The sequence below is a fragment of the Trachurus japonicus genome, chromosome 14 (genome assembly GCF_045865225.1).
Source record: "Trachurus japonicus isolate A0001 chromosome 14, Traja_1.0".
NCBI classification, from domain to species: domain Eukaryota; kingdom Metazoa; phylum Chordata; class Actinopteri; order Carangiformes; family Carangidae; genus Trachurus; species Trachurus japonicus.
In genome coordinates, this window is record NC_140920.1 from 32,808,436 (window position 1) to 32,825,676 (window position 17,241).

At 45.5% G+C, this 17,241-nt stretch overlaps 2 protein-coding genes across 2 annotated transcripts in view; both read right to left on the minus strand.

Annotated features, from left to right (window-relative positions):
• Window positions 1-1,236: 1,236 nt before the first annotated feature.
• On the minus strand, window positions 1,237-16,122 carry LOC146975152 (platelet-derived growth factor receptor beta-like). The gene is made up of 27 exons (XM_085798857.1): window positions 15,914-16,122; window positions 14,801-14,869; window positions 14,566-14,660; window positions 14,049-14,244; window positions 13,705-13,965; window positions 13,460-13,590; window positions 12,654-12,735; window positions 12,220-12,294; window positions 11,444-11,627; window positions 11,256-11,371; window positions 11,010-11,121; window positions 9,674-9,776; window positions 9,460-9,568; window positions 8,744-8,838; window positions 7,831-7,963; window positions 7,177-7,281; window positions 5,946-6,050; window positions 4,509-4,611; window positions 4,295-4,416; window positions 4,084-4,199; window positions 3,786-3,908; window positions 3,584-3,695; window positions 3,395-3,494; window positions 2,584-2,689; window positions 2,254-2,359; window positions 1,781-1,907; window positions 1,237-1,666 (listed from the first exon to the last, which is right to left on the minus strand). Exons 2-27 carry the CDS (start codon window positions 14,856-14,858, stop codon window positions 1,546-1,548), a joined length of 3,096 nt encoding a protein of 1,031 aa, XP_085654983.1. The 5' UTR covers window positions 14,859-14,869; window positions 15,914-16,122; the 3' UTR covers window positions 1,237-1,545.
• Window positions 1,624-17,241, minus strand: part of rps14 (ribosomal protein S14) — a 155,363-nt gene continuing 139,745 nt past the window's right edge. The window contains exon 5 of the mRNA XM_085798860.1: window positions 1,624-1,637. Coding sequence (XP_085654986.1) covers window position 1,637 — 1 coding nt within the window. The 3' untranslated portion in view covers window positions 1,624-1,636. The remainder of the gene's footprint in view (window positions 1,638-17,241) is intronic.

Consider the following 17,241-nt stretch of genomic DNA (forward strand, 5'->3'; position numbering starts at 1 on the left):
GGAGATGAACTTCCCCTGCAAACCCCGACTCCCTAACCCCACCCACTCCACCAGCTCCCTGAGGCAGGTCTCACACACACTGACAGAGGCGTCCCGCAGGTCTCCTGCTCTGAGCACTTGATGCTGTCAGAGGTTCAGGTCTGGCTGGAGGTAGAGTTGAAACCTCAGGTGACAGCCTGATGTGAGATCATCCTTTGCACCGTTGGAAGGTGGTCTGATCAGGGCTCTGGTCTGATGGTTGGACTCTTCCAAGAGATGGTCTCTGTTCTGGACCCGTTTCAGAACTTTTGTCAAAAGCTGATTTGCTTAGATGCAGCTTTTCTTTGCTTTGTTATAAACTGTTTTCTTGGTTGTATACAACAATACAACTCTGTTGCTCACCCTGAGGTTTCTCCAATTTTTCCCTGTTAAAAGGGTTTTCTATGGAGTTTTTCCTCAGTCGATGTGAGGGTCTAAGGACAGAGGATGTTGTTATGATGCCATGTAAAGACCTTTGAGACAAACTGTTTGTAAAAAACGGGCTATACAAATAAATTTACCTTGCCTTGCCTCTGATCTGAATGAAAACACATTAAAACAGTGCTGAACCACGCTGCTAACGCACTCACCCCCACCCCTACCCTGGAGCTGCGGCTGACACCTGTGAGTCACCTGAAGACGCAACTGGACATTTCAGAAGAATGAGGAAGAAGCAGCTGAGGAGGAAACAGATGGGCGACTCTTTGGACACTCAGCACATTATGATGAACAACAGGAAGTAGAAAAAAAACTATAGTGGCTGGCCAGGGGCGGAGTCAGAGCCACGGATGAGCAGCAGGCTTATATGGGTGGAGGACGGGATCTGACAGCTGGAAAGGCCAGGTAGCTCACCTGATTCAGTTTCAGTTTGTGTGTATATGAACTAGTCATGTGACCATGTTTTGGACCAATCATGTCAGAGCATGGATGGGCTTCTGTCCAGGTGAAGATGATTCTCTCTGCTGATAACATCACCTGCTGAGTCAGGAGACTCAGCCGACCAATCAGAGATGATCATTATGATTACCATTATCAATGACTATCAACTGACCTTATAGTCAACCTGTTTTAAAGGTGACCACCTGCAGACATCAAACATCAGGTCCTGCACCGTGTGTGTGGGTTTGCTTCTTTTTTGTGTGCTTGTGTGTGTGTGTGTGTGTGTGTGTGTGTGTGTGTGTTTGTGTGTGTGGCTGAAACATGACACATACTCTGGTAAACTGCTGCAGATTGTTTATTCTTATGTTTTAATAAAGTTTGTGTCTAAAGCAGTTTGAATAAACACTAAGCAGAAAACAAGCACACGTAGGCGCCCACACACACACATTCTCTCTCTTTAGAGCAATACAGAGATTAAATGAGGGATTATAAATCTGATCCAGGACCTGCCACAGTCCACTCATTAATAGACCAACAGGAAGAAGAAGAAGCCACTTCCTGTTGGTCAGGTCAAAGGTTAGATAGTTAATGCCTTACAGTCAGGACTGAGGGGAAACACCCTCCTCCTCTCCACTCTGTCTGCAGCCTTCACAAGCAGCTCTCCTCCTCTTCCTCACCTCCACACGATGAAGCAAGAGGCACCTTATCTTTACCTTCTGATGATGTCACTTCCTGTGGTCCAGACACATCTTGAGCATCGAGGAGGGGGCTGCAGGGGAAACATCATTCATCGTCATTTTTGAGCATCGTCACTGCAGAAGATTAAGGTGATGGAGGATCATTGATGAGCTGTAGCTCCACCCACTGAGAGGTAATGTCATACCTGACTGCGTCCAGCGCAGCGCTGCTCGTTTCTATGGTAATGTCAGCAATGGGAATGATGTAGGAGGGGCCTGCCTCCACCGGCTCCACCTCCAGCTGGTGAACTTTCACCTCAGGGGTGGGGCTATCTGCAAAAGAAAAAGAGGGCAGTGTTTGAAGTGTTGAATGTGTGTGCGTTTCCATGTGTTGTTGCATTATTTTCTTGGACAAACATGCCATGATGATGGGACTATTCTCTAAACTCACATCATACTATGCTGTTTTTCTACTCAGGCAGTACAGGATGTCACCAGATAACGTATCTACTGTCTCTACCGTATCTTCACTCTGGGCCTCTCATGGCTGTGGGTCACTTTGCAAATGTCTTGGATTCAGTTTATGGAAGGACAAGCCTCAACATTGTGTTCTACTATACAAGAATTGTGTGAGCAGTGTGTACATGTGTGTGTGTTTGTTACTGTGTGTATATGTTACCATGTGTGTCCACCTGATCTTCAGCAGCTCTGGATAAACTCAGTCTGGATCGAACGATAGCTGGACTGTTGCTTTTCAGGAAGTTCTCTGTCAGCTGGAGGTAACGCTAAACAACAAAAATCATCGTCATCATCATCATCATCATCATCATCATCATCATCATCATCATCATCATCATTGTCATCATCATCATCATCATCATCATCTTGATCATCATTAGCTGAGTCCTGCAACTCAGGATCTCATTCACCACTGATGGAGATAAAGACTGATGGAGGAGAGGACTCTCAGGAATCACATGTGCTGACATAAACAGGAAGTGGTTTGTACCTTACTGAAGTCGTCTGTTAATGTTTTTCCCACAGAGACAACCAGAGATGAGAACAACGGGCGAGACTGAGGCTCCTCCTCCCAGCAGAGCTTCATCAGCTCATAGCTACAGGCAGGAAACAGACAGGAAACAGTCAGGAAACAGACTGGAAACAGTCAGGAAACAGTCAGGAAACAGACTGGAAACAGACTGGAAACAGACAGGAAACAGACTGGAAACAGACAGGTAGCAGACAGGAAACAGACTGGAAACAGTCAGGAAACAGACAGGAAACAAACTGGAAACAGTCAGGAAACAGACAGGAAACAGACTGGAAACAGTCAGGAAACAAACTGGAAACAGTCAGGAAACAGACAGGAAACAGACTGGAAACAGACAGGAAACAGACTGGAAACAGACAGTAAAACAGACAGGAAACAGACTGGAAACAGTCAGGAAACAGACTGGAAACAGACAGTAAAACAGACAGGAAACAGACTGGAAACAGTCAGGAAACAGACTGGAAACAGACAGGAAACAGTCAGGAAACAGACTGGAAACAGACTGGAAACAGTCAGGAAACAGACTGGAAACAGACAGGAAACAGACAGGAAACAGACTGGAAACAGACTGGAAACAGTCAGGAAACAGACAGGAAACAGACTGGAAACAGACAGGAAACAGTCAGGAAACAGACTGGAAACAGACAGAACAGCGGAACAGGGAACAGACAGGAAACAGTCAGGAAACAGTCAGGAAACAAACTGGAAACAGACTGGAAACAGTCAGGAAACAGACAGAACAGTGGAACAGGGAACAGACTTGTCCTACATGTCAGGGGGGACATGTTCAGGGCGGCTCATCCTGTATCCTCTCTTCAGAGCAGAGTAAAACTCCTGGGTCATTGGAAGTTCGGGGTACGGGCTCCCACCTGGGACAAAAGACACAAACACCGGAGTGAGGTGGCTGCAGACGGGTCAAACAGCTCAGTGCCATTTCAGAACGGTCAGGGTGAGTTACCCAAAGAGAAGATCTCCCACAGTAACACTCCATAAGACCAGACGTCGCTCTGAGAGCTGTAAATGTTCTGGAAGATGCTCTCTGGAGACATCCACTTCACTGGCAGGAAGCTCTGAACATCAACACATGGCCGTCAATCAACGCTGTGAGCTCCTGTCAATCACTCATGTTCAGTTAAAGTTCATGTAACACGTTCACTGACGTTTCCTCTGGCGATGTAGTCCTGATCCTTTGTGAGGTCACGAGCCAAACCAAAGTCACAGACCTTCACCAGCTTCCCCTCACCGACCAGGACATTCCTTGCCGCCAGGTCTCTGTGGACACACTGAGCGGCACCAGTGGGACAATCAAGGGACATCAGAGATGGACGCCACAGAAGGACAAAAGGACAATACAGAGGAAGAGACAGGGGAATGTTACAGAAGGACAGAGTGGGACACAGGGGGACAATTCATTAAACCACAGTGGCAACATGTGAAATAAAGTTTCAGGGCTCCTACATTTCTGGAGCAGAGGAAGTCCATGGCCTGGGAGATCTGGTAGGAGAAGCTGAGGAGGTCGCTGAGGCTGAGGAGAGGAGAGTCATTGAGGAGCAGAGAGGACTCCCCCTGCTGGTCTGAGGGAGAGTCACAGGAAACACTATGTAACCTCTGGACTGTGTAGAGCTGAGCTTGTACAGTGTGCACTGCATGTCACTGAATGACTCTTTACCTGGTGGTATGTACGGAGCCTCGTACACCGCCGGTTCAATGTCGGCGTAGCTGAGCTCCTGCATGGCAACGTACTGAGCGCTCTCCTCTTTGTTCATGTGCATGTAACCGCCATCACTGTCACTACGGGGGAGAGACATCCACACTCAGTACAAACTCAGAGAGAGAAGAGGGGCGGGTCGCACCTTTGTTTATTTGTGTGGTTACGTGTTGACCTCTTGGTGTGTGTGCCGTTCTGCTGGAAGGTGTGTTTGTTCCTATGCAGGTAGTTCACCAGGTCACCATGACGGCAGAACTCAGTGATCAGATAGACAGGGCCTGGTATACGGACAGGTAATAGTTACTTTTTATTTATTATAGTTATTATTTATAAGACAGGATTTGTAGGGTGTTAGTGTTAGCTGAAGATCAGTTCAGGTTTAGTGTGAGGTTAGTCTGGTGCAGTCCAAGGTAAATCCAGCTTGAGCTCAGGTTTAGTTTGGTGTTAGTTCCAGATAAGGTTGGGGTTGCTTCAGGATTAGTTCGTTCAGAGTTAGTTCAGAGCCCTCTCCTCTCTCCTCCCCTCCTCCCTCCTTCTCCTCTTTTCTCTTCTCCTCTCCTCTCCTCTCCTCTCCTCTCAGTACATTTTTGAACTGTCATTTTCTGTTGTACTTTGTAGTTTGGCCTTGGTGTCTTGCACTCTCTCTGTTTCCACAGATCCACCAGAGCTCCATCTCTCTGCACCAACCGCCACCTGCATGCCCACCCCCCCCCACCCCCCCTTTCCCCTGCTGTTAGACTGGCCTGCCTTCCCTTCCCATGAACCAGTCTGCCATCCAGTCCCCCCATTATGCTGGTCAGCTCTCCCTGTCCCCCACCCCCTACCAGAAGCTGCCTTCATCAACTCTTGTTAACATTTCCATGTTTCCCACATTCTGTGTCATAAACTATAAACTGTTTAAACTTAACCAACTCCTTTCTTCATCGCCTAAGCCCAACCAAAGCATCTCACCCAGTCGGCTTGAGCGCCCCTGTGAGCTCAAGCCGGCTTCAGCCGCGCTCAAGCGGAGCAGGGGGGGAGAAAAAAAGTATATATCTTTTACTGTGTGGGAGATCTCCAACAACAGAGTCGGGGAGAAAGCAAGTGGGACAGATCTGCCCAGTCTCTGAGCAGCGCACGTTTCACAGACAAGACACAACACAGTCTCAACAACGTCACGCGGCTCAGCACCTTGGACAGCTGCGGGGGGGAGGGTGTCGGAACAGCGGGGTGTCGGAGTGGAGGAATGGAGAGCCATCCCCAGGCTGACAGTAACTCCCGGGTAGGCTGAGCTTGCTTCGTGATACAGGTTTATTTTTCAAGGTAAAGTTAGGGTTGATTCAGGGTTAGTTCTGGATTAGTTTAGAGTTAGTTCAGGTTTGATTTTCAAGGTAAACTCAGGGTTGATTCAGGGTTAGTTCTGGTTAGTTCAGGGTTAGTTGAGTTCAGGTTTAATTTTCAAGGTAAACTTAGGGTTGATTCAGGGTTAGTTCTGGATTAGTTTAGAGTTAGTTCAGGTTTGATTTTCAGGGCAAACTCAGGGTTGATTCAGGGTTAGTTCAGGGTTGATTTAGGGTTAGTTCAGGGTTGATTTAGGGTTAGTTTGAGGTTAGTTCAGGGTTAAAGAGCATACCTCCTCTAGTGCAGGCTCCCAGCAGATTGACGACGTTAAGGTGAGGGCCAAGATGAACCAACACCTTCAGCTCTGACATCAGAGACTGCATGGCTCCACTGCTCTCTGAACAGACACATACAGGAAACATTCAGGGGGCTGTTCCACAAGAGCTAGAGAGCAGATCATTATCTGGTTATTCTGGATGAATTTAGCCGGGAGTCAGTTGCACAAAAGCAGAGGCACAGATGTTACCATGGAGATTCTGTGCAGCTAGCCTGCTCCCAACTAGGCAAACATCCAGGCTTAACTAATCCTGGTGTTGTATTCGTTTTGTCAACCTCAGTGTTTTAATTAATTTTTATTAGCATGCACTAGAATAGCCACACTTCTTTGTCCTGGCCTTGTAGGCTTTTGTCCACGCTGTGTAAATAACAATTAATAGTCATAATTATTATATTATTATTATTAGATGGACTTATACAGCAATTTTCTAGTCTCTACAACCACTCAAAGTGCTTTACATTGTATGTTACCCTGTCACACATTCACACACACACATTCATAAAGCTAACCATTCACACACATTCATACACCCAATGCACACATCGGGGAGAAAGCGTCGACATGTGGACTGGAGGGGCCGGGAATTGAGCCACTATTAGTGAACAACCCTCTCTACCTCCTGAGCCACAGCCGCCCTAGACAATTTTTACATTAACATGTGTATAACCGTTAATTTGGAGAAAATGTTGAGTTGCTCACTGAATGGTAATCATCATGTGTCAGTGTTAAAAGTGTATCTTTGTGGATAACTTACACATGAAGCTGGTTTGTTATTAACTGCCAGGCTTTTTTCTTCTCCTGATGACAGCGGGTGTATTTCCTTTTTTGGAAACAATATGATCACCTCCTTGTAACTTTCCAAGAAGAGCTGATGAAAGGTCTGCATCAGTGAATCTGTGATCAATACTGCAATCAATTTAAAAAAAGCCGTGGACACGCTTTTATCTGAATTACTTAGACCTGACTTGACAGATCTGCACCCCATCATCCTGGTTTAGTAAATGTGCAATGGACTAAGCCAGGATACACTGATGAGGCTAGGTCAAGCCTCACTTTCTCAGTTATCCTGAATTTCTTAATTCTGCTTTTGTGCAATAGCCCCCAGCTTTATTGATCTCAGTCGGTAATCAATCAGACAGGTAAACTGCATGTGACACACCGTCCACAGGCTGAGACAATCACTTACGTTTGACCATCTTCACAGCTGCTTTAGTTGTAGAATGAGTGTCAATCAGACCCGAGACGTCCGCTTCGACGACACGACCAAATGCACCTGAACCCAGCACCTGACCTGGGGGGGGGGGGTCAGAATATATCAGATTAGATCAGGGAGTATTGATTATGGTATATTAGAGTCCCAGGGGAGGAGCAAGACCAGAACAAGTCATAAAACATGGAGAGTCTCCACTCAGAGTCTGAACTACTTAGACTACAGAGTCTAAGTAGTTCATGCTCACAGCCTCCACTGCAGAGTACAAGCAGTGTTCCATCAATGTCACCAAAGAAAGCCACGCTCTCCAAATTAAGCCTCAAATTGTGCCGCCAACACCGTTCAGACTTATCTGATTCAGGCTGACTGAAGACAGACTCACATAGTCCTACATGAGAAGCCCAAATGAATGAAAACATGAACAAAGTTACGATCAAATGAGTCACAGAGAGGTGAAAGTGTTTTCAGCATCTGGACCAACACTGCTGAGGTTGGGAAAAGTGCAGGAGTCCAAGTATCTCAGCGTGTAGTTGATGAGGCAGCTGAGCAGGAGGCAAACGTCATGATGATAAAGTTAGTGCTACACTGTCCATAGGTACTAGCCTGTAGCATGTTATCTGGTGGTATTACCTAGTACTACACTGTCTCTGGGTATTTCCCAGGTGGAGTTGTAAGGCAGGTGGGCGGGGTCCAGGTAGGTGTACTGCTGTCCGTCAGCACTCACCGACTCAATCACCTTCCAGCGAACTTCATAACGAGGTTTCTAACAGGAAGAGACCAACAGACATCAGGTCAATGAGAGTCTCAACATGTTTTAAAGTGTTAAAGGGATAGTTCAACATTTTGGCAAATTGGCCCATCGCCATAATCCCTATAGTCATATAGGTTTGTTACCTTTATTTGTTGGTGCGAGCTAGTTTTAGAACGGCCGAGCCAAGCTGAGAGCTGCTCAGATCTACGCTACGGAGGCTAATGGGATTTCTTGGTTTTCCTCTTAAAACTTATACACAATACAACAACTCCAAAATGCTCTGGTTGTGACCTGATGTTGTGAGACAGAGTTATTTTCAAAGTAAATTCATGCACGTTCCCGTCGGGGACAGTTTTTCAGCAAGCAGTCTCTGCATTTACCTCGAAAACAACTCTGTCTCATAGTGTTCTGTTATTATCTCATAGCGTGGTGAATGTGCAGGTCACAACTTGTCCACCAGAGCGTTTTGGAGTTGTTGGATTGTGTATTTGATGAGTTTGATGAGGGAAACCAAGAAATCCCATTAGCCTCCGTAGTGTAGCTCTGAGCAGCTAGCGGCTCTGCTCCGCCGTTCTAAAAATAGCTTGCATCGACAAATAAAGGTAACAAACCTACTGCTATGACTATAGGGATTATGGCAATGGGCCAATTTGCCAAAATGTTGAACCATCCCTTAAAGCTCTCACACTGCTATAGCCAGACCATGATGTCATGGCAACCACAGATTACTGCTGAAAGACAGCAAAATACTGCTAATGTTCTATGAGGGCAACAGCAAATAGAACTACTGACTTTTCTCCAGAGGAGGATGAGGATGATGAGGAAAAAGACGGCGATGACAACCAGAACCAGGACAGCTGCCAAGACAGCAACCTGAGACAGGAGGGCTGGAGACAGGAAGACAAAGTTAGTTTACAATATACTTTACAAATATACGTCCTACCTGCTCTTTAAATGCTAGATATCGCTGAATCCAATTCAAAGTCCTACACAGAATCCATTATTCAAAAGGGAAGTTACACAACATTTTTCCTGAAATGTCTACAGAAGCTGATCTGCTGCACAGTTTTGCCGTGTGTGCCACTGCCAAATTGCAAGGCTTCTGGGTTAACATTCTCAGTTTATTCTCAAAATATTTAAAGTACACAGTAGTATGTACTTGTATATGTATGTGCATGCATACAATTTTGTGGGATTGCAATGACTAAAAAGAAACATGTGTAATGGAACATGAATCAATGACTTGTGCAATCCTGCAATAAAGTTAAAAAATTAATTAAATCGGTCTTAGCACTCGGGGGTGGGACTGGCTAAGGGGGATGGTGAGGGTGGCAGTGGGTTGTTTGGGGTATCATTTTGTGGGGTTTTGTATGTTTTTTATTTTTTAATATTGAACTGTGCATTGCCCTGTATTGGACCTCTGTTTTTGAAAATTAATAAAAATATTTGAAACAGACTTTACAAGTACTTGCGCTGCAGTAGTGGCCTACAGCAGCATCAGTACGTACAGGGAGTCAGTACTCGCAGGTCTCTGGCTCGGCGTCCTGCTGTGTTCTTGGCTTCACAGCGAACAGCTGACACAGAGCTGAGAGCCTGGAGAGTCAACACACTGCGTACCTGCACACACACACACACACACACACACACACACAAAGAGCTGTTAGTCATCTTCACATCATGACAGTATCATGTCCCTTCCCCTTTGATGACATCACTGGTTACCTGGGTGACTCCTCTCTCCTCCACCTCAGTAATGTTCTCCTGCAGGGACACGCCCCCCGAGGCTGCTGATAGGCTCCTCCAGTCGCTTGTCACATTACTACACCTGTAGGCCACAGGGTTACTCTAGCACATTTCATACCAAGGGGCAACTCAATGTGCTTTACATAAAGACAAAACATTTAACAAGTAGAAATGGAAGGGAAAAAAATAACAGAATAGTAAAAACTGTAACTATAGAACATACAATTAAAAGCAAGAAAAATGAATTAAAAAAGTATATAATAAAATAGAAACTAGATTAAAATAGAGCATAAAATATGAGTTTGCAGCATGAAAACAGTTAAGAGGACTTACAGTGCAAAACCAAGATTATGATTAAAGTTCTGATGACCCCTGAACATTTTTGTCCACCTCTCACACTTTCCCAACTCCCCACGGTCTGATTTTTTGGCAAGGATGTCCCGAGGTTTTTGGACTTGTAATGCATTTTTACAACACCCATGACCCTTCGCTGGACAAAAATGTCCACCTCTGCCTATGGGTTTTTTAATGTATTTTAAGGAAACATTTTAACTAACAGATATCACTATGAAACTTCCCAAGTTTATCACTCACATTTTTGTATTACAAGTTTTGTCAAATTTTATGTTTAAATGTGTAAATGGGGCAATATCTAATGAAAAATGCAGTATGCATACACAATATTTGCATACATTTCCAGAACTGAAATCTGAACAATGGATAAAGATATTTTAAAAATTCTTGTTTTATTTTGTTGACATATTAGAGTCAGAAGTTTTCACTGAGGGGATTTTGGATATCTCTTTTTATCACTCTGTAAATGAGAAAATACTGTCACCAGCCCTAAAAAAAAAAATCAAATTTCACTTTTTTTGTTTTTGTTTTTTTGGAATAAAATGTTGTATGAATCCCCTCTGTAAAAACCTTCAGAATATAGACAGGAATAAAAAATAAAAAATAAAATAAAAACATAGTATGAGAAATCATATGTTTTTGCAGCTAAAACAACTGGCCAGGAAGGGGTTAAAAAATGTTGAAACCCATGTCAAAAGTGATTTTCATGTTTAGTCAAGACCCAGCCTTATATGTATCAGAAATATTTTGGGAGTAACTGATATTAAATGTCTCTCACTATAGGTGAACATTTTTGTCCAGGGGTCATGGGTACTATGGTAAAAATTGAGGGATCATCTGAGGGTAAGAGCTCAGCCATAAGCACACAAAAAGAGAAATGTTTCAAACTGGATTTAAGAGTGCTCACAGTTGGGGCTTACTCTATGTGTGAGAAAATGTGCATTTCCCTGTGTGTTGTTACCTGTGTGAGGTAGGACAGGTGTACCAGGTGACAGAAGGAGGTGGGGCTCCCTCACTGACACAGAGCACAGCCTTACTGCCCACCTCAGACAGAGACGTGATCCTGGGGGGTGCTACACACACACACACACACACACACACACACACACACACAGAGTTAGAAAACACACACACACACACACTTACATTGTTATAAATATACACACACTGTTAAAAATAAAATTCACATGCATGCGCTTTCTCTGACCTTTGACCTCCAGTTTGAAAACAACTTCATCGACATCGTCTTCGTTGGAAACGGTTGCCGTGTAACTTCCTGTCTGATCCATCTGGACTCGAACCAGCGTCAGTGTGCTCACATACCTGCACATCAACCAGTCATCAGTCAATCCATCATCAGAGTCTTTATCTTCTCCACCCTGACCTCTGACCTACCTGGTGCCCATCAGGTGTGAAGTGGCGATGGGAGTTGTTTCCGTGGCAACAGTTTGGTTGTCTTTGGTCCAGAGGACAGTGGGGGCGGGGTGAGCGTCCACCTCCACACTGAACTCCACTGTGTGGTGGAGGAGGGACGTCATGTTGGTGTCACCTGAGGGCCACAGGTGGACATACCCTCGCTCTGCAAAGAGAGAGACTCTACTTGAGTGTGTGTGTGTGTGTACATGTGTAAATCTAAGACTAAAACTAGCAGTGAAAAAATAATTTAGTAAACTGAAATAAAAATAAAAATGAAACAATAAATAATAACAAATAACATTTTTTCCCCAAAAACTAGAACTAAATCAAAACTCCAGGTACCAATGATAGACTAAGGTAAGTAAAGTAGAGTCAGATAACATCAGCTTAGAGCTGTCTAAAGCTGCAGGAAGAAAACACCACAGCTCAATATGGGACGACTTGGGGTACGACCCACAGTAGATAAGAGTGAATGGAACCTGATGAGGACTGATGGGAACATTATGGGATGCATCTTCAGAGGTCTGACAGAGGCTTTCTCCTAAAACCTGGAAAACTACAACTAAGACTAAGACTAAATATAAACTAAATAAAAACTAGTCAATTCCTCTACAATAAAAACTAGACTAAAACTGCGTAATCACTTGTTGAACTCACTAAAACTAAACTGAAATAAAAAAGCAAACTGAAAAACTAAATGTGTGTGTGTGTGTGTGTGTGTGTGTGTGTGTGTGTGTGTGTGTGTGTGTACTGACCCAGTACTGTCACTGAGATGTTTTTCGACACAGTCCGTCCCTGTGTTGTCTCCTGTACCTCACACATATACACACCTACAGGAAGCACACACACCATAGTTGACAGTTATTACAACTACTCGTTGTATTTACATTACATTACAGAGGATCATCAACATGGCACAAAAACCACTGGCTGCCCTCCCCCCTCCTTGCATCCACATCATCAACTTCATCAAAAACACTTCACATCACTTTGACCTGTTGCCCTCTGCCAGGGGCTTCAGGTCACTCACAACCTGCACCATTAGACTCAAAAACAACTGTCACAAGCAACCAACACTTTGAACATACAAATCACAAAATTCTTGTATTTTAGAATACAAGGATAATTCTATTCTATTGTGATGGCAGTCTCAGGGCAGGACAAACCTCCATCCTGTCACCTACTGTACCTGAATCTGCTACTGTTGCTGTGGGGATGTGAATGAACGAGCGGATGCGATTGGGCAAAAAGTCAGTCAGCCACATGACGTCCTGAACCAGAGCAGACACAAAACAAGAAGACATTAGGTAGTGAGACAGAAAGAGAGACAGTGAGACAGACGGATGGATAGACAGACAGACAGACAGTGAGACAGACAGACAGACAGACAGACAGACAGACAGACAGACAGACAGACAGACAGACAGACAGACAGTCAGAGAGACAGACAGACGGACGGACAGACAGACAGACAGACAGACAGACGGACGGACGGACGGACGGACGGACGGACGGACGGACGGACGGACGGACAGACAGACAGACAGACAGACAGACAGACAGACAGACAGACAGACAGACAGACAGTCAGACAGACAGTCAGAGAGACAGACAGACAGACAGACAGACAGACAGTCAGAGAGACAGACAGACAGACAGACAGACAGACAGACAGACAGACAGACAGACAGACAGACAGACAGACAGACAGACAGACAGACAGTCAGAGAGACAGACAGACAGACAGACAGTCAGAGAGACAGACAGACGGACGGACAGACAGACAGACAGAGAGACAGACAGACAGAGAGACAGACAGACGGACGGACAGACAGACAGACAGAGAGACAGACAGACAGACAGACAGACAGACAGTCAGAGAGACAGAGAGACAGACAGACAGACAGACAGACAGACAGACAGACAGACAGACAGACAGACAGACAGACAGACAGACAGACAGACAGACAGACAGACAGACAGACAGACAGGTACCTCTTTGCGGGGAAAGTTCCATTGGAAGTAAGCCATCTCAGTGTCTTTGACGGTGCAGTTGACAGTGAGCGCCTCCCCCTGTTTCAACACGCTGCTGGACACAGTCAGGTCCACCTCCATGTCCTTAGGGACTGACACAGACAGAGAGGTCAGACCTTACTGCTGTCTATTACTCTAACCTAAGGACTCCATGCTGATCTAATACATTCCCTCTGTTTGGATCTGATGCTGACTGATGAACTAACCTACGATGCTGAAGACGTAGTACACCTGGGACTCTCTCTGCTCTCCTCCGCGGGCTGCCAAGCACATGTATGACGTGTCGTTGAGACGACCCGTGAAGCCCCGCCCAGGCTCATACGTCACCCCGGTAATCGGCGTCCTTCCAGGACGTTCATAAAGCGAGACGTTGAGCTTTGGGTCAGAGACAATGCAGGGGATGGTGTCTTCCTCTGACTCCTTCATCACCACACCTGGGCCCAGTGGGACAAACCACTCGTCTGGACCTGAGGGGGGCAGGTGGATACATCTGGACATACAGGTCTCACTGGAGGGACGGACACACATGTATACACGATTTAATCATCACCTTGTCCAGGAATGAAGATATCGATGTCTCTGCTCTGATAAGACGACGCCTCCTCACAGGTGTACCGCCCAGAATTCATCCAGGTAACATTAGAGAGATGCAGGTAGCTGCTGGAACCCTGGTTCTCCACCGAAACACCCTCTGTCTGAGAGTCCTGAGGGAACCGCCACGTCACCTGGCTCCAGCCTGAACACACCTGTAGAGACAGACAGGTTGTTGCAGGGCCGTTGTATAGGGGAGAAAGGTGATCATAATTCTAGGGCCCCAGCGCCCAGTGGGGCCCACAAAAAACCCCAGTAGTCTAATCTTTGTATGACTGATTTATTCTGCATAAGACCCTGACTAATATTCATAGTAAGTGAAGTAGGCTAAATAAAAAATTATAATACATACATAGTCTAAAAAAAACAAACTGGAAAAGTTAGGGGGTAGGGGCCCACTTTAGTATTCTGTCAGGGGCCCCAGATTTCCTAGCAACGGCCCTGCACACCTGTAGAGACAGATGGTTGGAACTCACCACAGTGAAGCTGGAGGAGGAGTTCAGTAGAACTTCAGAGGACGATGGTATCAGTTCCAGACAGATGCCACCTTCAGGGTAAACCAGGAACACACCTGCAGACAGACAGACGGACGGACGGACGGACGGACGGACGGACAGACAGACAGACAGACAGGAAGACGGACGGACAGACAGGTTATCAGTCCACCTCTGAGTCCAACGCATACTGATGTTGTGTTTGTTTGTTACCTACCTAACAGGAAGTGGAGCAGGTGCAGACTTCCTGTTTTCTCCTTGACATTGGACATCATGGCTCTTGATCCTGACCAATAACAACACAGAGGAGAAACTTCCAAGCAAATGTCTGCTGACTCTTTTAGTAAAAAAAAAAAAAGTGGTGAAATGTAACTGAGTGCATTTTCTCCAACATGGTACTTTTTTTAGGTACTCTACTTATACTCTACTTATACTTGAGTATTCCCATGTTATTTTGCTGTTTACTTGTACTCCATGTACACCAACCATCCAGCAGTAAGGAAGCACTAACACTGGACTGGTCCCACTGATAGAATGAGTACACGGCCTTCGGGTTTGTTGTTAAAAAGTAATGAAACATTGGATTAAAATACTTGTGAATGCAGGACAGTTACATGCACCAGAGTTCTTGTACTCTGTGGTCTTAGTAGTATAACTGCAGTAACCCACACTGGACCACACTGGAGTCGGCTGGATTCGTCTGAACTGATGGTTCCAACAGACCTGAACACACATTCATCTGTGTGTGTGTGTGTGTGTGTGTGTGTGTGTGTGTGTGTGTGTGTGTGTGTGTGTGTGTGTGTGTGTGTGTGTGTTTTCACTGGGGGATTTTGGAATGCATTTAAGTAAAAGAAGGTCTAGTCATCAGTCATCCAATCACAATGTGTCCCAGGGGCCAGTGGCCAATCACAGGCTTCCTTGGTGCAGTGTGACAGAAGAATGTGAGTCGACCACTGAAGACGAAAAATAAACAGTCAAGTATTTCCTGTGGGCAGCAGCAGCGAGGACCACGGTAACTCTGCCATGGATGATGTCACTGATCTGCTGCCATGGTAATGAATTTAACCACAGAATCATCAGTGGGTTTGTACTGCACTAAAGCCATCTGAACTGTAGTTACCTACAGTATCTTTACTGTAGTGACCTGTCTGCAGTAACCCCTCTCTCTCCTGATGTGGTGGAAAACGCCGTCTTTAGGCCAATCAGAGCTCAGCAAACAGACTCATGGAGGTCACAGTTCCTCCCTTCATCCTGATGAGAAAGACTTACTGTACTCAGAGTGCATATGTTTGTGTGTGAGTGAGGCGGGAATGGGGTGGGGAGCTGTCACCTTGCCGTCACTCCTCCATGGTGAAGGTTGTTTTCTGTGTCCTGATTGGTTCAGATCTGATAATTAAAGGTAAATACACCAACTCAGGATGAGTGACAGACAAACAGACAACAGACACTGACTGTTACTGAGTTTAAGTGTCAGACTCGTTAGATGAAGATGCTTGGCACATGGCTGACGGAGGAGGAGGACACTCTGCTCGGTTCACTCTGTCACAGTTTCAAAGTTAAAGAAGTTTCATTCACTGAAGCTGATTCAAACTAAGAGTCTTTCATAGCACAAACAATAAAACCACAGAAAAGACCGGAGGCTGGAAACTGCAGAGAAAGTACTTAGTTACTGTCCTGCCTGCTCCTGACAGAGTACTAGTACACAGTAATAGGAGTTTTACTGCAGTGAAATGGGTTGAATCAGCAGAACCAGGCGCTCATCGCTACGGAGACAAAGTCAGAGAGAAATAGAGATAAGACATTTAGTTTGTCCAGACCTGCTGCCTGCTGCCTGCTGATGCTGCTCCTCTTCCTCCTCCTCTTCCTCTCTGTCTTTTCCTTTGTCGTCGTCAGTGTTTTCCTTTTTGCCTCCCTCTCTCCTCTTCTTCATTCCAGACGGACGACGAATGGAAACCAACAGACTGACTCACAGTGGGAGAGAGAGAGAGCAAGAGAGCAAGAGAGAGAGAGGCTCACTATGGCAGAGAGGAGAGTCTGTAGCATTGAGAGAAGAAAAAGAGCGAGAGACACTGACCCACAGTGGAGGGAGCGAGAGAGAGAGTGGGCCAACGTCTGTTTTCAATCTGTCTCTCTCGCCCCCCCTCCCCCTCCGACAGGAAGCCAACCAAGTTCACACACACACACACACACACACACACACACACACTGAAAGGTCTTTTTGAGAGTTTCCACTCTATTTTACTGCTTTGTGTGTGTGTGTGTGTGTGTGTGTGTGTGTGTGTGTGTGTGCGTGCGTGCGTGCGTGCGTGCGTGCGTGTGTGTGTGTGTGTGTGTCTTGCAGTGAAATTGATTAAATGCACTGGTGTGTGTGTGAAAGAGAAGTAGAAGACAGACTGATCAATCAATCAGTAATAAATCAGTTAAAGATCACTAAAGCAGCAGCTTCAGTCAAAGTCTGTGATTCTTCAACTGACTCCAGCTGATCTAAGACTTTATAGATATTTTATTGACATTTTTTTAGTTTTATTTTTGTGGGCTTTTTTGGCTTTTAATTGATAGTCTAGTGGAGAGAGACAGGAAATGGGGAGGCAGAGAGAGGGGGGATGACATGCAGCAATACGAGGCCGGCTGCAGCGAGGACTACAGCCTCTACACACA